Source organism: Pholcus phalangioides, unplaced genomic scaffold, assembly GCF_987345545.1.
Source record: "Pholcus phalangioides strain wild (caught in Gottingen) unplaced genomic scaffold, Ppha-v1.0 ptg000005l_1, whole genome shotgun sequence".
NCBI lineage: Eukaryota > Metazoa > Arthropoda > Arachnida > Araneae > Pholcidae > Pholcus > Pholcus phalangioides.
The window spans coordinates 2,925,856-2,949,229 of record NW_028301598.1 but is presented as its reverse complement, the minus strand read 5'-3'; the positions used below and the strand labels follow the sequence as shown (position 1 = coordinate 2,949,229).

The window sequence follows — 23,374 nt, the reverse complement described above, 5'->3', positions numbered from 1 at the left end:
CAAGTCCGGAAAATTCTTAAATATCTTCATTCTAAAAATCTATTGAGTTGGCTGATTGCATATTGACATCCTTACCAAAGCTCACTTTTCCTGACATGTCAGGAACTGGCCAGGCCCTAACATTCAAAAAGCTGGTGTCCCTCATGTTTTATGGTATGCTGGCTCATGTGGTGGAATACATTATTTATGCTCAAAATTGTACCTAGAATCAAGCTGTTATTTTCGTCCCACTTATCGCATAGCTTTTAGGTGTTACTGTATGCCCATAAATAACTTCTGCTCCAAGGTACAGATGAACCTCATTTTTAATGATTTTTACTGATTCTTTTTCCAAGTTAAGACCTGAGGTACCTAACTCAAATGGTCCTAGTAAAGATATCGACCCAAATTAATTAATTTTTTCTAAAGCGCATTTTGACATACAATAAACACAAATTAATTAAAAAATGTTCTATTGATAGTCAATTTTGGCTCGGGTGTGAAGAGGATAACATTGGCTGTGCTTAACTATACCTAATAATGATGGAAAATAACACATGTGAGACATTAATTTCAAAAAACCAACAATCGTTTAATATGTTTCTGTACATCTTTTGTGGATATGATACACAGATAAAATATTGCATTTTAAAATGTGTGAGTTATTAAATTTATGGCAGTATGATACACAAATTTCTTTCTAAAACACAGTAAAGAAAGTTAATATGTTCTTATATTCAAAATATGCCTTCCACTGGTGTATAAGAGCAAATTTCATTCATAGCTTGTTTTTGTGTTTCAACGCTGATGCCATGCTCACAGAAGTTGACCAGCACATATAAGAAGTCAAGAGCATAATGATTCTGTGTAAAAAAGAAATATGCATCACATTACTATAATGAATACATTTACTAAAATGTATAGCTAGTGTCATGCATAAATTCAATGCGATAAGAAAATCTTGAAGTTTTTTGTTCTTAGTGGATCTTTGAGAATATTCTATGCGAATGCACAAGTGTTTTTAAAAAAATTGATTTAATGCATAGATTTGCAACCTTTGAAGCTTCAAGTCCATCCGTCCCAGAAACGGGTCGGTGACATAATATGTGGGAGGCCTGCTTACCACTTAAAATATGTGAGAAGCTTGCTTACTCTTATAAATTTGTAGAAAGCATGCACAGGGTACACTGATTTGAATCAGCTTGATTTAAATTGTGATTAAAATCACTTTTTTTTTTTTTTTAAATCATTGATTTAAATCAAAAAAAATTACATTTCGTTTTTTCTTTGTATTAACTTCAGTGACATTGAAGTAAAAGTAATCTAGCATTATATGCATGTTATTGAAATTTGGTAAAGATCTTCATTAAAAGAAATATAGAAGATCTGGTAAATGTAGACTTGAACCTAATCCCTAGATGCAGCACAGAAAGATAGCTTTCCTATTTCTAGATTTTTTGCATGGAAAATATTGCAGGAAGGCAGGGAGCTAAACTTAGATATAATCATACTAAATTTTTGCAATGCATCACAATGGGGCAGTAGGGTTCCCCTGATAAAAAAAAAAACAGATTTAGTTTTTGTGTAAAGCCTTAAATTCTTTGCCCTAATTAATGATTTAAAATAATAATACAGTTGAATCCCGTTATAACGAAACTACAAGAGACCGTAGAAATCACTTCGTTATAACAAATTTCGTTGTAAAGTAATTACAGGTTATTTAAAAATGTCCCCACATAAACTTCTCTGGGGGATTAGAAAAGTGTTTGTTAAAACAAGATTTTCGCTATAATTGCATTCTTTAAAACTGGATTCGACTGCATATGTGGTACCAATATAAATACTGTTAGACTTGAAATTTAATACAAAAAATGTAAAAGCAATGCTTTTGCAGAACTTTTTTTTGCAAAAATGTAAAAATGTAATGCTAGTTTGTTTTTTTTTACCAAATCTGTGAAAGAATAAGAATGTTTAAATTATTAAGCAACACATCAAGCAAATCCGAAACACATCATAATAAATGCATATGTCAGTCAGGCAAGAAACAATCCTGTCAATAGAATACTCTCCGAGACCATCCATCCCTTTCAGAAAGAGTGCAAACCATCCCAAGATGGTCTCTCTGGGTGGTCAGCGGTCATGTCTGTCTGTCTGTCCATAGAATATGTTTTTCATTTAATTGATGCCGAATGATACTTTGATTGTACATAGAATTCGGACTCAATGACCTTTCATGCTGCATAAGCATAGATTTTTTGTGTTCATATTTCTTGCTTGTAGTTTGCTCATAAATGTATACTATTTTTTGTTAGTTTATTTACTAATACTAAATGAAGTTTGAGGGATTAGGTGAAAAAATATGCAGTCTTAATGATTAACAATATTTTTTTTAATTAATAAGCCATCAGTTAATTAAAATAAAAAAATCTGATTACTTTTTTTTTTTTAATCATTATTTTTTCATACCTTGGGCATGCATACTCCTTCAGATATGTAGGAGGTTCTCTTTACTTCTGAAACAGAGGCTCTTTACCTGGGGTCCATGGAAGGATTTTTTTTTTTGGGGGGGGGGGGGGTTGTGAACCTGATTGAAAGAACAATTTACTCATTTTTACATTACTTGCCGAGTAATATTTTGAAAAAGGGTCATTTTGGTTTTTGATTTATTGATACAAGGGGTCCGTGGGCCGCATTAGGTGAAGGACCCCTGTTCTAGACATATGCAGGAGACTTGCTGAGCTCAAATAAGGTTTGCTTACTCTTAGGGTTATGCAGAAGGCGTGTGTGTAACCCCGGAAATGTGTAGAAGGCTTGTATATCCCCTCCTGGTGGTATTTTGTTCCATGTATAATGTCTTGCACTTTTTCCAAATTTCTCATTTTTCTGGTCATTGCTGATAATTTTATGTGCATCCTTGAATGATCCATCACATTATCTTTGGGGAGAGGTTGGGAACCACTGATCTAGTAGCCCATAGCCAGAGCAAAAATAAATTATGTAAGAAGATAAGGGAGTGTACAGTATTGTTTTTCAAACATTATTGTTCAATTGCCGCATGGCAGTCTAGTGGTTAGGGAGCTAGCTTCTGACTGTGCAGGTCTGGGTTCGAATCCCGGTTCGGGCATGGATGTCTACTAACACACTAACAAATTCCCTGGACAGAGATCGTAAAGATCTCTTGGGAATATGTGATGATCAATGCTATTTGAAAAAAAATTATGTCGGAGCCCAAATTCACATTATATCTGACGCTGAAACATGCCAGTTTATCTCTGGTTTTAGTTTATGAATAGAAATAAAACTGTTTAACTGTGCCAAAAATATCTGTAATGGATTTAGGTTTACATTTTTCGAAATTAATTTTGGTTGTTTTATATTGCATTGTCACTATAGAGAGCTTAAGAAATTTTCGGCAGATTATACTCACTCTTGCAAGGCTGAAACATTTCTGTTGGAAGTATTCTCTCACTTTGTCATAACATTCAAAATTTTTCAGCGCATGTCGTTTTTCCAGTACTTCTGAAGGATGGAGATGCTCATTCTTCAATGCTGTGTGCACAATGTCGTGTACAATCTCAGAGAGGAAGTGACGTTTCTGAAAATACATTTGTTATATTTTTTAATGTATTCTGTTCAGACAGAGAGAGATAGATAGAAATGTTTACATGTTTTATTGGAAAAACGTGTAATATGCTTTTGTGATTAGCAGAAATATATGTATTTACTTTCAGCATGTCAGCTAGTTTTGCTTGTAGTTTGGATTTTTCGCTGTCTGTAACTGCCTTCTTGAGTTTCTGGTGTACAATTTCCAGATAAACATCCCTGTTACGTACACCTTGATGCTGAAAGTGCAATTGTTTTACTTGATTTAAAAATATATATATATATAGTTTTAAATTAGACTTTTATTAGATGCATGGTGCATTTTTTTGAAAGTTTAGTGAAAAGCTTCGAATTTTGGCACACCACTGACAATTAGATACGGAAAGAATTCTTTTTTTACCTGATTGGCTATTCATTTGAGAACTCTGTATGGTTTAAAAATGTATTTCATTGAATAATTCCAATTTTAATTTGCTTATGATTAATACTGCTTCTCTTGATTAACCCCTTTGCTGTTTTTTCCCCCAACAACCCCCCCCCCCCCCACCTTGTACAGTGTATAAATTGATGATAGATCCCAACAAAAAGTCTCAAAAAGTGTAATTTTAATTGACATTTAGAAGTAAAGGAAAAGAGATAAGTGAAATATTCTTTTGCTATCTAACTACATCCACCATACTTCTTTAGTTATTTACATGGCAGATTACACCCATTCGCATACATTTTCTTGACAGAAAGTTGGTGGGGGGGATGCTATGATAATCAGTCATGAAATATAGAACAATAATAGAGAATATACAGAAAATAAATGATTATATTAGGCAAAGGATTATGAGAACTATATAAAACAAAAATATACCTCTACTTTTGGAAGAACTATGGGCTTCGCTTCTTTTCTTCCTTGGAATTCACTCACATGCATTTTACCAATGGACTGAAAGAAGAAAAACGGTGTGTGAAACAGACTTTTTATTCAGTAAAAACTTTCTATTTCATGAAATTTTCGATCTTTGATCTTGAGATTATAGAGTGATCAACAAAATACTGAAAGAGACTTTGCTTAATTATAAAAGTAAGTTAATTTGGTAGTGCCAGGACATACAAAAAAAAAGAAAAAAACAGATTCATATCACAGCTGATGATGTTGTCATCACTATTTTCTCCATTAAGATATTTAAACTTTTGTAATTGCATAGGCACATATTTCTCATTTTGAACAGGAGAGAAAAACTTTTTCCTCGATTTTACTGTGCTGAAGCTTCCACTTTTTCATACACATGATAGATACTGCTGCGCCGCAACTTGGCTTATGCTGGAAGGTACCCTTTATTAAGACATGATGCAATTAGTAACATTTCCACGGTTTGATTAACCAATAAGATTAGGACTTTTTTGTAACAGAGAAGTATTTCAGTCACTTTAATTCACTCTTGTTGCAGCCGTTTCGTGTATTAGCTAGTTTTTTAGAAGCTTGTGATTTTGAGGAAAGGATACCCTTACTAATAAAAATGTAGTTAAAAGTTGCTGTTTCGGCCTGACCCCTGGCCTCAAAGAAGCATGGGGATGACCAACCTTTCAAGTCCATTTTGTGTGTGTGGCATAATAATCTTTTCTTGTATTATTACGAAATATTGTTTTTTCAAAATTGGTACTCATATGTTCTAACACAACCAACAGTCAGCTTAACTGTTGTTTAGAATTGTTTGCTAAAAGTTAAATTTTCTGTGGTTGATTAATTATTTGAAGATGTCTGAATGATTCAGTGTTGAATACAGAACAGCATAATTTTGCTTCAAATTTTTCTTTCAAATTTTCAATTTATGTATTTTAATGTGTTAGTGACATGTCCACAACTATATTACGAAGTTTGTACGTACAAGTATAGTTGAGCAAATAATGAAAAATTTCAGTTTTCTTGAGCTTTTTAATTTTTCAATTCATTTTTACACATTTTAATATACAATTCATAACGTGAATGAAAATATGAATTTCTATTGCTTACCCGATCACCATATTCTTTAACATGGCTTGTTGTTGTTTCCTTCTTCACTATTTTATACTGCTTTGATAGAGTTTCATTTGCGAGATTCTCCTAAAAATTAAAGTCATAATTGAGTATATTGTTAGTACACAAATTCTGTTGGTCTTTTTCTTTGTTCATCAGATGATTGAATTAGTTTTACAGCTTTTTTTGCACACAGACCAATGTCAAATCTTTTTGCATTCAATTTTTTTTATGTCATTTAAAGAAATTCTGAATTTAAAAAAATAGTCAATGATCTTGAGCAAAATATTGAACCTAAAGTTTTTAAATTAGCATTCTCGTTGTCCATCAAGTTTTTTTTTTTTCTGAAAGAATAACAAATCTCAAAGTTCAAATTTTCATGTTATCAAAAACATTGATTTTACCTTGTCTGAATCTTCTAACCAGTTCACACTGTAAACATCCCCAAGGTAAGTGCTTCGATCATCATCAAAGTAACAAGCATATGATGACTCTACTGCATTTGCAGCTGTTGTTGCAAAGACTAAAGGAATAAAAATGGTGCAATTAAGGTTTGTTAAATATTCTCTGTGCATCAAAACCTTAAAAATTAATTTGTTTTATTTTTTGAGTAATTCGGTTCACATTTTGTTTTGTCACACAATATGTGTCGTTGAAGTAAAAACAGAAAAGTGCGGTTTGTGTTCATGTTGTGTGATTGCAAAGAGAGAGTGAGTCAGTTTTTCATGCTAAAATTTACAATTCTGATCCCGGCATAAATTAAATGCAGACATGAAGGTTGGTTGTTTTACACAAAGAACTTACTATGTATCTGTTCTCTCTACAATAAGCAAACAAAATAAAATTCCTTTTTTATGCAGAACGCCAAAACGAAGGTTCAGGAAATAACTGATAGGAATGTCCTAAAGCTTTCCAGACTTGATTTTATGACATCCAAAATGATTGAACCAGTGCCATGAACTAAGAGATGTTCTTGTACTCAATAGGCTGTCTCTAACCTCTTTAGTCCTGAAGGAAACTTTGAATTTTACGTTTTTCCATGTTCATTTTTTACTGTAGTACTGCATAAAATTAGTTTTCATAGAAAGATGAGTATGAATAATTTACTAAATGTTTATAACATCTAGAACTGATTTTGAGGTCTCTATGAACATTTCATTTAACCTTGTAGAATTTTTGGAGTGCTACCTAAGCTCCGTTTACAACGGGAATAAAATATTCCAGGAAGTTATCAGTAACAAGGATTTTCACTACTACCCATTTACATGGTGTTTAGTTTATGTTTGTATCCCCTCTTTCTGGAAGTCCCCACTTGGGTTGAACAGAGGTGGTTGGCTCAAGGTGGCTGTCAAAGGAGCTAATGGTAGTTTCCACTGCCCAAAGGATTATGTTAGAAAAGGTCAGAGTAACCCACCATTCCTCCAAAAAAAGATGGGCTTCTTTTGAGGGATCTCCGTTCATCTCCTTTTTTTTTTCCTTACAGGTAAAAGTTGCCATGCAGGTAATAATCACCAAAGCAACTTGTGCAATCTTACACATGCAAATGAGCCTCTAGTGCAGGGTGGATCATCCGTTGCACGAATGCCACAAATGGCACACTGTGGTAATTTTCTTTTTAAACTTGTTAATTTTGTTAGAATTTACTACCCCCAGGGGTAAGCTATTTCATTTATTAACAACCTGATTAGAGAAAAATTCCCTGCGACACCACAACCTAGCATTGTTTCCTACCAATCGATACTGATGTTTTCTTGTAGAAGAAAGATTTTTTAGAAACTATGATAGTTGTGGAGGGCTTGGATCTTATAGCCATTACAGAATCTTGGACAAACGATGGGGATAAATCTTTCTTACACATCTCAGGATACGATACTTTTTTGAGAAATAGATCTGATAGGAAAGGAGGTGGAGTGTTGATATACGTGAAATCCTGTTTGTAGGCTAGAGAGTGTAACGTGCAGAGAAGTGATATTGAAACCATATGGGTTGAACTTGAGAACAAAAGACGTCATAAACTTATTGTTGGGGTTTGTTACAATCCACCGAATAGGGATCAAAACTACATCGCCAAATTGCATGATGAAATTTCCTACATGTGTAAGTGAAAGAGGGTTCTCATACTAGGGGATTTCAATTACCCAGGTATTGATTGGGAGAACCTTTCATCTGGAAATCAGTATGAAAGAGACTTTCTTAAGTTGGTGCTTGAAAATTTTTTGTATCAGCATGTATCAGAAGCCACTAGGGGTACTGCTATTTTGGATTTAGTTCTTACTAGTTCTGAGGATCTAGTTGAACATGTTTCGGTGGGGGAAGAGTTTTCTTCCAGTGATCATCGTATCGTCAGATTTCACTGTAACTTTTCCTCGGGTAAGGTTGATGACAAAAGACTGGTTCCTTGTTTTCAGAGAACTAACTTTGATGTTTTGAGAAGAAGGTTAGCGAAAGTTTTCAAAGACCGGTTGGAATCAGTAGGGGTGGTAAGTCAATGGGAACAATTTAGTACGAATCTGTCCTCTGTTTTGCATGACGTCATACCATTTGTTCGAAAAAAGCGTGTTTGTACATCGCACCCTCTATGGTTCATGGATAGTGTGCGGAACCTTTATCTTGAAAAGAAAAGAGCATTCAGAGAGTATGAAAGTGGGCGAGGTGACTTATCATTGTTTACTGATAGGACTATAATATACTATAAAAGAATACTGTTGAAGAAAGTGATAAGGGATAGTAAAAAGGAAGTTGAATCTAGGTTGGCAGATAACATTGGCTCTGACCCAAAATCATTTTTTCGATACGTCAATAATGGATGTAAGGGGACAGTTGGCCCCCTCTCGATAGGAGGCTCTAGGGTAGAGAGCATTGTAGGTATGTGGGGGGGGGGGTAGTGCTTTCAATGACTTTTTAGCGTCAGTTTTTAATGGAGATAATGATATTCGATATACGGGTGTTGCATGGGGTAATAAAACCCTCAACGATATTCAAGTAGAAGACGTGGAGGTCCTAAATCTTCTAAGAAATGTATGTGCAAGCAAAGCACCAGGACCAGATGATATCTATCCCAGGGTCCTCAGGGAATGTGCTAATGAATTGTTGGGGCCAGTCGCACAGATATACAGGAGTAGTGTTGCTGAGGGTATCGTCCCAAGAGATTGGAAATTTGCTAACGTTGTTCCGATATTTAAGAAGGGTAGTAGAGAAGCGGTGTCAAATTTATCGTCCAGTGAGTTTGACGAGCTCCCTCTCAAAAATTTTGGAAATTGTCATCAAAAGGCAGTTTGTGAAGTGGATAGACGAGAATAATGTATTGTCAGATAATCAGCATGGGTTGAGGAAGGGGAGGGGAAGTCGTGTGTAACTAACCTCCTTTGCTTCTATGATCACGTGACTAAGGCTTTGGGTAAGAGCAAAAATGTAGACGTTGTTTACCTTGATTTCCAGAAGGCATTCGATCAGGTCCAACATGACAAACTCTTGAAGCGTTTACGCGAGATTGGAATTGGGGGGGCAACTTGCTGAATTGGATAGAATCGTGGTTAAGAGATAGGTCGCAACGAGTTATGGTGAACGGGGAATTCTCTGGTTGGACAGACGTCACAAGTGGAGTTCCTCAGGGAAGTGTCCTTGGCCCCATACTTTTTTCACTTTTTATCGATAAACTCGATCAGGGTATCGATGGGATTACTAGCAAATTCGCAGATGATGTGAAGCTAATGGGGGTAATCGGGAATGAAAGCGATAGAGAGTTGCTCGAGACCAACTTAAACAGGATTGCAGCATGGGCAAATGAATGGAACATGACGTTTAGCGTTGATAAGTGCATGGTCGTTCATTTTGGTTCGAACAACCCACGGTTCTCTTACGAGTTGAATGGTGTCACTATCCCGGATGCAACTAGGGTCACCGATTTGGGAATTTTCATTGACGAGCGACTTAGGTTTTCTGGACATTGTTCAGCAGTGGTCAAAAAATCGAATAAAGTGCTTGGTCTCATTTTCAAAAAGGTCTCTTCGCGTTCTAAAGTCATTCTTCCGCTTTTTCGAGGCTTAGTTCGTCCTGGACTGGAGTATGCTGTAAGGTTTTGGAGACCATACCTACAGAGGGACATAGACTTGGTTGAAGGGGTGCAGAGAAGAGCTACGCGTGTCCTTATTGGCACACAGGGCTTGAGTTATGAAGAGAGACGTAATTTTTTGAATATGTTTACATTAGATCAACGCAGGTACCGAGGAGATATGATCGAAGTGTTCAAAATTTTCAATAGGATGGATAGGATGGACCATGAACTTTTTGTACACCGCCAATCGACTGCTTTTACAAGGGGACACCAGTATCGATTGGTGAGTGACAATATAAGGTTATGGTGTCGCAGGGAATCTTTTTCTCTAATAGGGTTGTTAATAAATGGAATAGCTTACCCCCCGGAGGTAGTAAATTGTAACAGAATTGACACGTTTAAAAAGAAATACGATAAACATGTTGGGGTAAATTGAGAAGCTATCCATTCTTAGAATAAGACAACCATAAGTATTCTTTATGGGTGTTGCATAATATTTTATCATGTGTATATATTGTTTATAATTTGTGTTAATTGCATTTTTAATTGGGTTGCTGTATTTTTGAAATACATGACATATGGGCATCTTTTTATCAGCCACCTCGTTAGGCATTTTGCCTGTTGTGGCGTCGTATTTGTATTTAGAATCAGTTGATTGACAGTGTATTAATAACTCATGGTCCATTTTATCCATCACATTGAAAATTTCCAACACTTCAATCATATCTCCCCAACACCTGCATTCTTCCAATGTAAACATCTTAAAAAGTTGAAATCTCTCTTCATAACTCAAGCCCCATGTGTCAACAATGACACGCTTAGCTCTTCTTTGTACCCCTTCAGCCAAGTCTGCGTCCCTCTGTAGGTATGGTCTCCCAAAACCTTGCAGCATACTCTAGTCCAGGACAAAGTAAACCTCAGAAAAGCAGAAGAATGGCTTTAGGAGAATTCAAAGAGACCTTTTTGAAAATGAAATGAGCATTCTACTTGCTTTTTTTTACCACCACTGAACAATGTTCAAAACACCTAAGCCGCTCATCAATGAGAATTTCCAAATTGGTGACTCCAGTTTCATCTGTGATTGTGACACCATTCAACTTGTAAGAGAAAACAACAACAAACAACCATTCTTTTGTTATCAGCCTTGCTCGAGAAAAGCTACAGAGAAAAATTTTCCCCCACCAAAACATGTTCAACACAAGATCCTCGGAACTAGTGAGAACTGAATCCAAAATAGCAGTACCCCTATGATACATGCTGATACACAAAATTATCGAGCACCAACTTAAGAAAGTCTATCTCTAGCTGAAAGGTTCTCCCAATCGATACCTGGGTAATTGAAATCCCCTAGTATGACAACCCTCTTACACATGTAGGAAATTTCATCATGAAGTTTAGCGATGTACTTTGGATGCCTATTCTGTGGATTGTAGCAAACCCCAACAATAATAAGTATTACATCTTCTGTTTTCAAGCTCAACCCATATAGTTTCAATATCACTTTTCTGCACGTTATATCAACACTCCACCCCTTTTTTTTATCCGATCTATTTCTTAAAAAGTATTGTATCCTGAGATGTGTAAGAAAGAGCCTAAGCCTATCGTAAACCTCCCGGACCCCTTCTATTCAGATGAATCCCATCCCAATAGAGCCACTTATTGGTGAATGAGAAAAGTTCAAGGAACGTGACTTCAAGTAAGGAGCAAATGTCCTTCAGGCCCAAGTTAAAGTAGTGGATCCTACTCCTATAACCCCTACTACTCCTTGACAGTACTGGAATCATGGCCACGGAAACCCCACCCCCCTCTCTTGAGCGGATAATAGCAAGTCCCGGTACTCTGGCAGAGACTCACTAATATTCACTCCTATCTGATTTGTTCCCACCCAGATGATTACCCGCCCAAGAAGCTTTTGTCGAAGAAAAACATCTTGAATGTTGCCAATCTCTCCCTCCTCCAGAAAGACAACAGGTCTTGAAACCCCAAAAATCCCTACACACCCCTTTTTCCCAATTTCTTAACCATAAAATCCCAGATAATTAAACCCATATCACTATCCCCGACCACCCATTCACCCTCTAAAATGTTGTTGTTCGTGGAGATTGCTGTTGCTCGACTACAGGTGGCTCTGTTATACCCGGGGGGGGGGCCTAAAACCCTAACTCTCCCCCTGTAACACTTCGACCTTGAGTTCCAACCTTGCCCTATCCAAACACCTCTTACACTTGAAACTATCAGCTACTATCCCCCTAGATCAGAGAAACCTCCGGTCGCAAGCCCTACACAGTACTAATTGAGGTCAAGGCATACTCACACTATTGCTAAAAACTAGATGATATAACACTAAAAAAAAAGAGAATGAGAAACGTTATCAGGAAATTAAAATAACCTAAAATATGTTACAATGCAAAATATAGGTAAAAGATTGTACGAAAAAAATTAAGTAAAATAAAATGCTCAACACTTAATCGTGAAGAAAAAATATATACAGAATATATAAAAAGAATACAACACCCCCCTAAAAAGTATTAACATACAAAATGCAATTTATACTTATTAGTATTAGCTAACTATCTATTCGCTAACACTAAAACAATTAGGTCCAAATGAAAAAACAAAAACTATACTGTGAATACCCTGGGAAGAGTATGCACTGTTCACGCACACTAACACCCAAAAAACCCACGAAATTATTTCGAAGAAGCGGGGGAAACACCAAAATGGCGGGAAACAAAGAACCAGATATTCCCTCCTATACGAGCACGTGGGAAGAGAAATTGACTATCGGCAAAGAAAAAAACGTCAAATGTATATGCAATCTGCATTGCAATAATCAAATTTATGACTCAAAATTACAAACAATTCAGAACTCAAGAGTGGGAAACTAGATATTTTTTATTAAAATAAGAAGACAACCAAACAACATTTTGCAGGAATTGAAAAAATACTCATGTCCTGTAAAAACGGGATGTATGGTCTGCACGTTGGAATTCGTAGAGTGCCATGCACATCGAAAATAATCTTGGTTGTGGCATGGCTTGGAAAAAGGTTGCCCACCTTTGCTTTAGTGTCTCCTACACTACTTTACAGCACAAAAAACAATTTTTAACCAGTGGAGTTGGGTAGGAAATGAAGGTTCCATTCATAGATGGTTGCCTCCCAGGCTCAGTAGGTAAAGAACTTGCTTCTGACGTTCTATGCCCAGATTCGAACCCATGGACCTTGATGGTAACTGTCATAGTGGAAAACGAGCATCTTACCATTGCGCCACTCGGGCCCTGTGTCTCCTACAGGAGATGTCAGGATTAAGGAGGTTCAACCCCCAAATCCGAATGCTGAAAACAGCAATGTATGTTGGAGAACAATCAGTGCTGCTATAGAACAGTCTCAGGAGGAGTTTTGAGAAAATCAAAAACAGTGTAGAAAACACTTATGAGAATTTTTACCACAGAACATTTTTAGTCAGCTGAGGGTCTCATTGTATAACAATGCAAAACATTCTGCTTTGGAGGTAGAAACATAACACATTGAAACTTTGTTCTCACCGTTTATGCGAAATTTTATGTTTCGTGAAAAGTAATACTGCTATTTACATGAGTTGGAATAGTAGAGCAATGAATTTTAATGTACACTGTATAATACAGTTTTACTTGGGTAATGCCTAACTTTATTTTCAATTAATAATTATGGCTCCAGAGTCTTTCTTGCACTATGTAATACAGAGGTCTTCAACCTTTTTTTTAGTTGTGAGCACTGTCTGTATCCATCATCAAAAGAAGAGCACCCTTTTTGGTAATTTCGACATGAATGTATGAAATCAGGATGATTTCAATTCTAGAAAGCAGTTTGTGCAAGGTAGAAATTGGAATGTTGATCAAGTGTTCGCGAGCACAAAATCGGTTGTGAGCATCAAGCACTCTGGGTGCAGTGGTACTCACGAGCAACGGCTTGAAGATACTTGATGTAATATATAGCACAGTGTGCTGGTTAAATTCTGAAAGTAGCATACCAATATTTCCGAACTTAAAGTTGAACTAGTACAAGGTAGATCTAATGTATATGTTACAGTAAATGTGACACATCCTGTGGTTATGCATAATCACCAACCATTTTTGCCAAGTTTGATAACTTTCTTTTGTATATTTCAAATTTATCACATTTAACAGTAATAATACATAATCACCATTTAGTATAGATAAATATGATAAATCAGAAAAAAAAAAATTTGGCACATCACTGTGGCAAGATTTATTATTTAGATGACTGTACTTATGATCCTTGTCATTCTTTCCCCATGAGAGAGGGCTTCTGTTCTACGACGGGGGATATACTTCATCTCTATCACAGTCTGACCCTGATATAATGGACTCTGATTTAGCTAATTCTAAGGATTTAACAAATTTCACAAGTTCCTGTGTATTTTCAGTTGAACCCTGATATAACACTCCTATATTTAATGATTTTTAGAAATCTTCATGCAAATATTTATGTTAACTGCTTCGTGCATTGTAACAAATCAAGTTAGAGTAAGAAGCTATATAGCTATGAGCACACTTGTTTTCAACTCACCATTTATATTGTTTGGCAGAATATGTTGAAACATTGAGCCAGATTCGCATGCTTCAATATAAATCACCATCTGAAATGCCATGAATGTAGAAATTAAACTATTTATTTATTTATACAATATGGTTGGCTCTAGGCCTGTACAAAAAAATGCGGTTGAATGAGTCATAAATATTGTTTGATATTATGCAAAAAACTACCTAATGGAAATAAATAATGACATAAATTAGTTTCTGTTTCAATTAATGAGTACCTGAATACAATACAACATTGAATAATGTTAAAGAAAAACACACATTGATAACCAATGACAATCTAATTTTCTTACCTTTTTAAACATTTTATGCTGGTGCATGTAAAAGATAGTTTTGTTCAATTGTGTGGCCGTGAGTTCCTGCAGGAAAAAAAAAACAGCATCATTAATAAATTGTCACAAAGCATAATTAATTACCTAACTTGGATCAAATTATTGTGACATTATAAACTGAAGAGCCAAAAAAACTGGTACAGCCATGCGTATATAGTATGCAAGTAGTACAATATGCAAATAAAGAGATATGGAACCAATCAGAGTACGGCGCTGCGGTCGGCAACGCCTACATAACACAACAAGTGTCTGGCATATTTGTTAGATCGGATACTGCTGCTACAATGGCAGGTTATCGAGATTTAAGTGAGTTTGAACGTGGTGTTATAGTCGTCGCTCGAGGGATGGGACATATCATCTCCGAGGTAGCGATGAAATTTGGATTTTCACGTACGACCATTTCACGAGTATATCGGGAATCCGGTAAAAAATTAAATCTACGACATCGCTGCGGCCGGAAAAAGATCATGCGAGAACAGGACCAACGACGACCGACGAGAATCATTAACCGTGACAGACGTGCAACCCTTCCGCAAATTGCTGCAGATTTCAATGCTGGGCCATCAACAAGTGTCAGCATGCGAACCATTCAACGAAACATCATCGATATGGGCTTTCGGAGCCGAAGGCCCACTCGTGTACCCTTGATGACTGCACGACACAAAGCTTTACGCCTCGCCTGGGCCCGACAACACCGACATCGGACTGTTGAGCACTGGAAACACGTTGCCTGGTCTGGCGAGTCTCGGTTCTAATTGCTTCGAGCTGATGGATGTGTACGGGTATGGAGACAACCTCATGAATCCATGGACCCTACATGTCAACAAGGGACTGTTCAAGCTGGTGGAGGCTCTGTGATGGTATGGAGCGTGTGCAGTTGGCGTGATATGGGGCCCCTGATACGTCTAGATATGACTCTGACAGGTGACAGGTACGTAAGCATCCCGTCTGATCACCTGCACCCATTCATTTCCATTGTGCATTCCGACGGACTTGGACAATTTCAGCAGGACAATGCGACACCCCACACGTCCAGAATTGCTACAAAGTGGCTCCAGGAACACTCCTCTGACTTTAGATACTCCCGCTGGCCACGTAAATACGTAAATCCCCAAACATGAACATTATTGAACATATCTGGGATGCCTTGCAACATGCTGTTCAGAAGAGATCTCCACCCCCTATTACTCCTACGGATTTATGGACAGCCCTGCAGTATTCATGGTGTCAATTACCTCCAGAACTACTTCAGACATTAGTCGAGTCCATGCCACGTCGTGTTGCAGCACTTCTGCGTGCTCACGGGGCCCTACACGATATTAGGCAGGTGGAAAAGTTTTTTTGGCTCTTCAGTGTATATTAAAAATAAAATAACATTGATTCACCTAGAATTCAATTTGAAGGAGAAAAATCAAAGTATCGAAATTTGTGTGCTAACAGTATAATTTATTGAATTGCATATTACTGTCAACCTATTAAATTTTTATCTTTCTTGGTAGTACAGACTCCATTCCATCAATGGAATAGCATGGAGGGGCTGCTCCCCATTCAAAATTGGTTGTTAACCTGTGTAACTATCCCTTATGCGCATAAAGATGACCATGGTGCGACAAAAATAATTTGTGTGACATGATTTGTTTTGCATTTCTCTATCTTCTTTAATGGTCTGACATCCCATGGTTTGCTCTTCATGTGTTATTCTTTTTGGCACAGTCCAACTCTTCATTAGTCATGGTCTTGACTCTTTGATAGTGAATCGAATAGTTTAGCCAAGCTGATTTTATCTTCCTCGCCAATCCTTTTGATACGTGACTATACTGTTACTTTCTGGGTTATTTTTTTCGTAAGAACTATTACCCCTCCCTTCAACTTTTACATAATAAGACTGAAAGCATTGAGCATAGAATATTTTTTAGGAAATCAGTGTTCATGTTTTTTTTCAAAATTTATAATTACAATTTCAACATGTACTTACGGATTCAGGGAAAGCTATCAAACCCGGTGCTCCATGGTCAGCAAAGTACACAAAGACGTGGTCATTTGGTCCACTGAAGAGGAATCAAAGGAGACATGTTTCATTGTATAACATTTCAAACAAACAAAAGTGCATTACTAATAACAAAAATGTACTGATATGTGTGTGTTACAAGAGCAATTTCTCAGACTCTGTTATTCATGTGTGATTTATTTTACACTTCCGTCCAACGTCTTGAAGCCAGTGTCGTCTTAACGCATTAGCCCACCTGAGCCTCAAGAGAAGAGGGACTCACAAAAATGAGAACCGGTTTATAATTTCCTAGAATTCGCCAGAGAGGGCCTTAGAAAAATCACTTGGCCCAGGGGCCCATGATGCTCTTAAGATGACCTTGCTCAGAGCTCGAGCCCTCTTATTTTTTGTCAACTGTATCTCGACTGGTGATGTATTTACTTTTTTTTCAGTCGTCGTATTAAATTTGGAGACACATTTATAGTTTTGCTGCCTGTGGGCTATGCAAATTTTGCCACCCTTCCAGGCTAATTTTTTTGAAAACTCATTCCTCAAATTTGTCCCACCTCTGAACTTGTCACCCTGAGCCTGCCATCCACATTTATTCACACTGTTTTCGTCACTCACTTGCATGCTTTCTAGAGGCCACTATTTTGGTCACTCCAATGCTTACACACTCTCTATTTAGATCATTCTTTTGGTCACTTACTCAATTGGTTCTTACTGTTTAGGTCACTCTTTTAGTCATTGATATTCTTGCACACTGCCTTGGTCACTCATGTGCTTGCTCACTATTTTGGTTATTCACCAACTTTGTCCCTCTATCTTTCTAGGTCACTCTCACGGTCATTCAAATGCTTGTTCACTGATTTGATCACTCATGTTTTAACACTCTTTCGGTAGCTTGCCGATCTTGTCGATTTTTGTCTTGCCCACTCTTATTGTTATCCACATGCTTGCACTCTATTTTGGTCACTTATATGCTTGCAAACTCTAGGTGACTCCTTTTTACACTTACTGACTTCGTCCTTTGCTCTGAAGACAGAGGCAGGCTTACGGTTTTGCTGCCTTTCTCCCGTTCTGCTTCATTTTCCTGACTAGTTATTTCTCAAATTTGCCGCCCCCCCCCCTCCGAACTTTCTTTTTCTTTCTTTTCAAACCTAGCACAACTCAGGTCTATCGCCATGGGCAATTTACTACCTAGTGAGTTAAGCCGGAAGTGTAAGTGTGTGTACCAAACAGTGCATATTTAGTGTTGTCTAATTTTTCAGTGCTGCCATCTATATTTCAGAAGTGAAGTGTTAGGATTGAATATTTGTACTATTTGTAGGCCTGTTGCTGTCGGTGGTGAAACTTTTTAATGGGGATATCGGCTCGCATTCGCGCCTCGAAGTTGGGAATCACAAAACGACCACCACCCCGCGATGCGAGTCCGTCACTACTACCACTCGACCACCATGAGCCCCCTCCGAACTCTTAGCCGTGGGCTATAGCCCCTCTTAGTCGCCCGTCTCTTGTAAATACGCTTCTGATCAAATCATATACAGTTATTGAAATTTCTGCTTTTGAACGAAACTGTCGCCAAGATGCAAAACCTTTGATATTGAGAGAAATTGTTCATAACGTGGAAGAAAATCGCGACTGACATTACCTCTTCAGAACTTTTCCACTCCCGATGTTCTTCATAGCTTTGGCGTCACCTCTCAGGACGGCCATGAAATTTTCTGGTGTAACATTCTATACAGAATAAATGAAGAATTCTGTGATTAGAAATTGGTATTTTAATGGCTCATAAAATCAATTTCTGTCTGTATATAATTGAGGGGAATTTAAATTTCAAACGTGACTCACTTCTTGTGTGTAATCATGTGGTACTCCATGATACACATCGCTTCCCTTGGGATGGTTGATAATGATTCCCGGAGTCGGATTCCTGGAAAACAGAAGTGAAACATATACTGATCGTGTGTTCTCCTACTACAAGTTCGTTTGCACTAATGTTCGTTGAGACGGTCTCAATAAATAATAAGCTGTAATTTTTTTTATGGACTTACTCGGAGTTATTGGCCAGATCGTCCGTCATCAGAACGATGATGCGTTCGTCGGGTATTCCGTGGTTGTGCAGAACCTGATACGCATGGCACACGTCAGCCTAATTGAGAAAAAAAAAAATTACTGTTGGCCAACGAAATTGAACCGCCCATAACATCATTTTATTACCAGATCCAGACTTTGTGGCAAGGCAGAAATTGAAGGTGATCTTCAACTAAAGTCAGAGATCTTTAGTTTGTCAGTGAATTCATATTATCAATTTTTGGTGCCCTTTCCCATGCGGCAATCGAGCCCTCATGACAACTATTACTAACCGTACGTACAAGGGCTGGACACATATATTACTCGACATGCCCGGGTCATGCAAAAATCCTTACCGGGCATGCATTTTTGTCAAACATATGCCCGACGCGGGCACATAAAAAATACCCCCAAAAAATTAAAACGGCCCATTTTTTTATTATACACGGCGAAGCAATTGTTTCTCCAGCATCATCTTATACATATTACTCTTTGAGACACAGGTGTATGTAGGGAAGAGTATGGGCCTGTGCCTATAATACAGAAAGCAGCCAATTTCGGAGCCCGGAGCACGTGCCCCGTTTGCCCATGCGAGAAACAGGCACTATTCTCAGGCATACTACTGCTACCAAACCGTACATGTACCTTGTAAGCAACGCTCTTGGGAACCTCTAACGAATTGGCGCGTATCGGGAAGGGTTTTGTGTGTGCTGCATTAATGAGTGATCCTAATGTATTTATGTCGTAAAAGTTATGCGTATTTCGTTTTCGAGGAATGCTTCCACCTGTCTTCTATATTAGACGTGAAAGTGGCAGATAATCGTTATCCCCCCCCCCCCGCATTCGAAAGTCTGTATCCGCTTATGTGGTTATATCAACAGTTTTCAGTTTCTAATGCTCAAATATACTATAACATGAATCCTAAAATGTTCCTCATTAGCAAGAACAAGCGAAAATTCCGAGCTGAATGTACTAATAATGAATTTTTATTCTATAGAATATGCAGGGTGTTTCTAAATTCATGGGAAAAGGCACCTAACCAAGCATTTTTGAGCATAGAATGTGCGGTCAAATCGCAATAGCAAAGGCGGTTAAGGGTGTTTTTAGTGGGGGGAGTGCACAACATTTCACCAAAAGAAAATATATTTTCCGACGTATGCCGCGATATATGCTATCAACGACTCGAGGGTGCGAGGGGGGGGGGGTGTGTAATGTAATGTGGTAGTCTTCCTCATGGTGCAACCTGGGTTTCGCAAAATCTGCCACAAGACATTATGCCGCTTGTCATCGTTTGGCCCAGCAAACCTTGACGGTCCGCGCACGAATAAAAACCAAACTCCAATCAAACCAATTTTTTTTTTTTTTAAACCAGAGTTTCGTTTTTATTTGTGCGTGAACTACAAGATCATGCTGAACCAAATAATGACAAGCCAGGCACCAATCCAAAAAAAAATGTGTTAAAAGGCGATTTATTGTGTAGTTTCGTTTTATTTTCAAAGGTTTTTTAAATTATGGTTAGCGGAGAGCGACATCGTCCTCGGATCGTTTTATTGCTTCGTAAAATACGGGGCACGGCAATTTTTTTTCCATATTATTAAGCTCTTAAGAGGAGTAATCGCCCCTCTCTGGATCGTTGCTGTGACAAGAGGTATGACTTGTAGTACATTTTGCGTTATTCAGATTGCACCACGAGGAAGCCTACGACATTACAATCCCCTTTACCCTCAAATAATTGATATAGAACATATCGCAGCAAATACGTCAAAAAAATATATTTGTTTTTGGTGAAGTGCTGTTCAGCAATCTTTAAAAACACCCTCTACCGCTATTGCGATTCAACCGCACATTCCATGACCAAAAATGTTTATTTAGGTGTCTTATGTTAACCTCGACATTTCGAAAGGTGTATTGACGCTTCCATTTTAAATACTTCATGTCCATAATCATGGCGAAATCTTTTGAATGTGAAATGATTGTAAATTATTTTGGGAGAGATTCTCAGGGGCATATTCAGGACCGTTCTTTGCGAAAGATCTCGGACTGGTATATGGGCAAAGGGAGTAAGTACAGGGAATTTTTCACTCTTTCAGACAAAATTAAGCAAAGCCAATTTTGAGCTTCTAGCCTCCAAAAAAAGTAGCTCCTTAAAATGAAATAAAATCGATCAAGACGAATTTCGAAGTATTTCCTTCCAATACTATGTACTACTTTCAAACATTCTTTAATTTTTGACTTCCCTTTTTTGGGGAGCATGGGATTGATTCCTAAGTGTTCCCACCCCCCTTCCTATACGTCTGCTTCTATTTATAAAATAGAATGATATAAGATATAAAAACCTCTTATCGAAAGTGGTCTTACCTGGTGCCTGTAGTTGTCCCAAGTATTGGAACCAGCCACGAGAACCGCCCATAAATTGGCATTTCCTGCTTGCTGCTGAAGATTTTCTATGCTCGGGAAGAGCAGAGCTCCAGCGAAAAGCGAGCTCAGAGCCGCGAACAATAACAGCAGCTTCACCATCTTCTAATATATATGTATATAATTTTTTTTACACCAAATGTCAGACAAAGAATGAATCTGGGATCTCGGTCACAAAACGGTCTCATTTATATGGTAGTGATCGGTAAAGATTTATCTCCGTGTTATCTGGATCAAACACGAGATTGAGTTGAGTAGAGGGTTGTGCCGTCCGTTGCAATCACAGCGGCGTTTTTTTTTTTTTTTTTTTCATATCAGCTGACGTTTTCTTTATTCAATTATTTCTATCCTTGCTTTTTTTTTTTTTGTAAATCTTCCTCAATTATAGCCAATCACGAGTACGAACAATGGTGTCACCCTCCAAACAACGATGGCAGCGGTCATCAGATGTCATTGGACGAGAGATAAAAAAATTTCGTGTAACTATATTTATAATGGAAATTGCACATTGAACGATATCACGAGTGTGTTTCAATATGAATATTAACAGCTGACATCTGATTCTCGTGTGTATGCTTATTATGGGAAAAACAACAACAAAAAACGTGGTGTGTATGCGATATTTTCTCTGATTTTAGGGGGGTGCCTTATTCGTTGGTAATCTTTCGGAATGGTTATGCTATGATTCAGTTCATTTTCAATTGTTACGTTACTGTTTTTTGTTGGTTATACAGGGTGATTCAAAAAAGATGGGGAAAACTTTAATAGGAGAATAGTACACACCAATAGAAACAATTGTCATCTCATCAAAGAATGCATGGTCTAACATGAAACGCAAATAGACTAGCGCGTTTCGAAACGGCCTCTTCGCAAACGTTAAAACGGCATTCCTGTTGACATTTGTCGGGAATGCAAATATAACCACATGCATGCAAATATAACCTGGGGAAGAAGAACAAACCGTATGCAAATCTGCGTCACAGTGAAGAAAAGGCGCCAGACCTGTGAAGTTATTCCAGCGCACAACCGCGTTCTAACAGTTGTAACGGATGTGTGTACTACGACGTGTTAAAGTTTTTCTGAATCACCCGTACATTCGTGCTGTCTCTGCATGTCTGCTTTTTCAATATCACTAAAGTGTGTCATTATCCCGTACGTTACAACTGTTAAAACGGTTGCACGCTGGAATAACTTCACAGGTCTGGTGTCCGCGCTTTTTATTCACTCTGACGCAGATTTGCATACGGTTTCTTCTTCTCAGGTTACATTTGCATGCATATTGCTCTTTTTCTCCTGATAAATGTCAACAAGAATGCCGTTTTAACGTTTGCGGAGCGGCCGTTTCGAAACACGCGTTTGCGTTTCATGTTAGACCATGCATTCTTTGATGACAATTGCTTGTATTGGTGTGTACTGTCACCTCTTAAAGTTTTTTTCCCATCTTTTCTGAATCACCCTGTATATTGTATTATTTTTTTACTTTGTGTTTTATCAATTTATTCTAGATGTTTTAAGCATTTAATCTCTCTCTATATATATATTTATTTATTTATTTTGCATTGCTTTTATATTTTTCTTCTGTTTTTGTTTTTGCGTTCTTCATTGTTTTGGTGTGTTTGCATCGTTTTTGTGATTTTGTATTTATTCATTTTTTCCTGCTGTAATATTTTGTGTGTATGAGATTGTCTATTTGTTATTAATCTATTGTTTATTAGATTCTGTCTGTTTGATTGTGTATAATAAAGTTTTCTCCGACACTGTTCCGCCCCATCACAGGGGCAATGGCTAAAGCCGATAGAGCGTGGGCCAAAGCTTGTATTAAAGAGATTTTTTCTTAATACAGCTTTGGCTTGGGCCGTGTTCTGTTTGAAAGAAAGAGCCTCTATACCCCTCTGGTTGTGGCCTTGTTTCCGATGTTTTGAACAAAAAAGGTTTCATGGGTAGAGATCCTCTCGGCCTCGGAACCTCCAATGTTATTTTAGTGTTAAAAATTTTCCTCAACTGGAAGAGTTTGAGTTTTCGGGTGCGAGATGAATTTTTTAAAAATTGCATATATCCTCACAGTGGGGAATTATAGGTGTGGCGTACACAATGCATAAATTTTTTCCTCCTCCCCCCCCCCCACACACACACACACACACACCTTCCTTCGTTAATATCTACAGTTCGCTCTCGCTCAGTTGCGAAAATGAATGCAGTGTTCAAACGTCATAACAAACCGTTTGCGTAATTTTTTTTTTCAGAAATCCTCAAATGGAAGTTGAAAGTTTTAGATTTGAGAGAAAGAAAAACAAATTATCGATGAAATGAGAGTAAAACCAAATC

General features: G+C 37.5%; 2 protein-coding genes across 3 annotated transcripts in view; one reads left to right on the top strand and one right to left on the bottom strand.

The window, feature by feature from the left end:
* The window catches only part of IleRS-m (Isoleucyl-tRNA synthetase, mitochondrial), an 81,256-nt gene that overhangs the window by 51,617 nt on the left and 6,265 nt on the right, over nucleotides 1-23,374 (top strand). Inside the window, exon 24 of one of the 2 annotated variants that reach the window (XM_089232116.1) lies at nucleotides 3,373-3,440. The exons of the other annotated variant lie outside the window; for it this stretch is intronic. The gene's annotated coding sequence lies outside the window, so the exon portion shown is untranslated. Of the gene's footprint in view, nucleotides 1-3,372; nucleotides 3,441-23,374 lie in introns of those variants that run through there. 2 annotated transcript variants of the gene reach the window in all.
* Nucleotides 553-21,494, bottom strand: LOC149085727 (legumain-like). The gene is made up of 13 exons (XM_089232117.1): nucleotides 20,993-21,494; nucleotides 18,616-18,713; nucleotides 18,413-18,494; nucleotides 18,213-18,298; nucleotides 16,550-16,622; nucleotides 14,536-14,601; nucleotides 14,211-14,280; nucleotides 5,992-6,110; nucleotides 5,585-5,674; nucleotides 4,442-4,516; nucleotides 3,705-3,821; nucleotides 3,407-3,574; nucleotides 553-842 (listed from the first exon to the last, which is right to left on the bottom strand). The coding sequence occupies exons 1-13, from the start codon at nucleotides 21,149-21,151 to the stop codon at nucleotides 717-719; spliced, it is 1,329 nt and encodes a 442-aa protein (XP_089088243.1). The 5' UTR covers nucleotides 21,152-21,494; the 3' UTR covers nucleotides 553-716.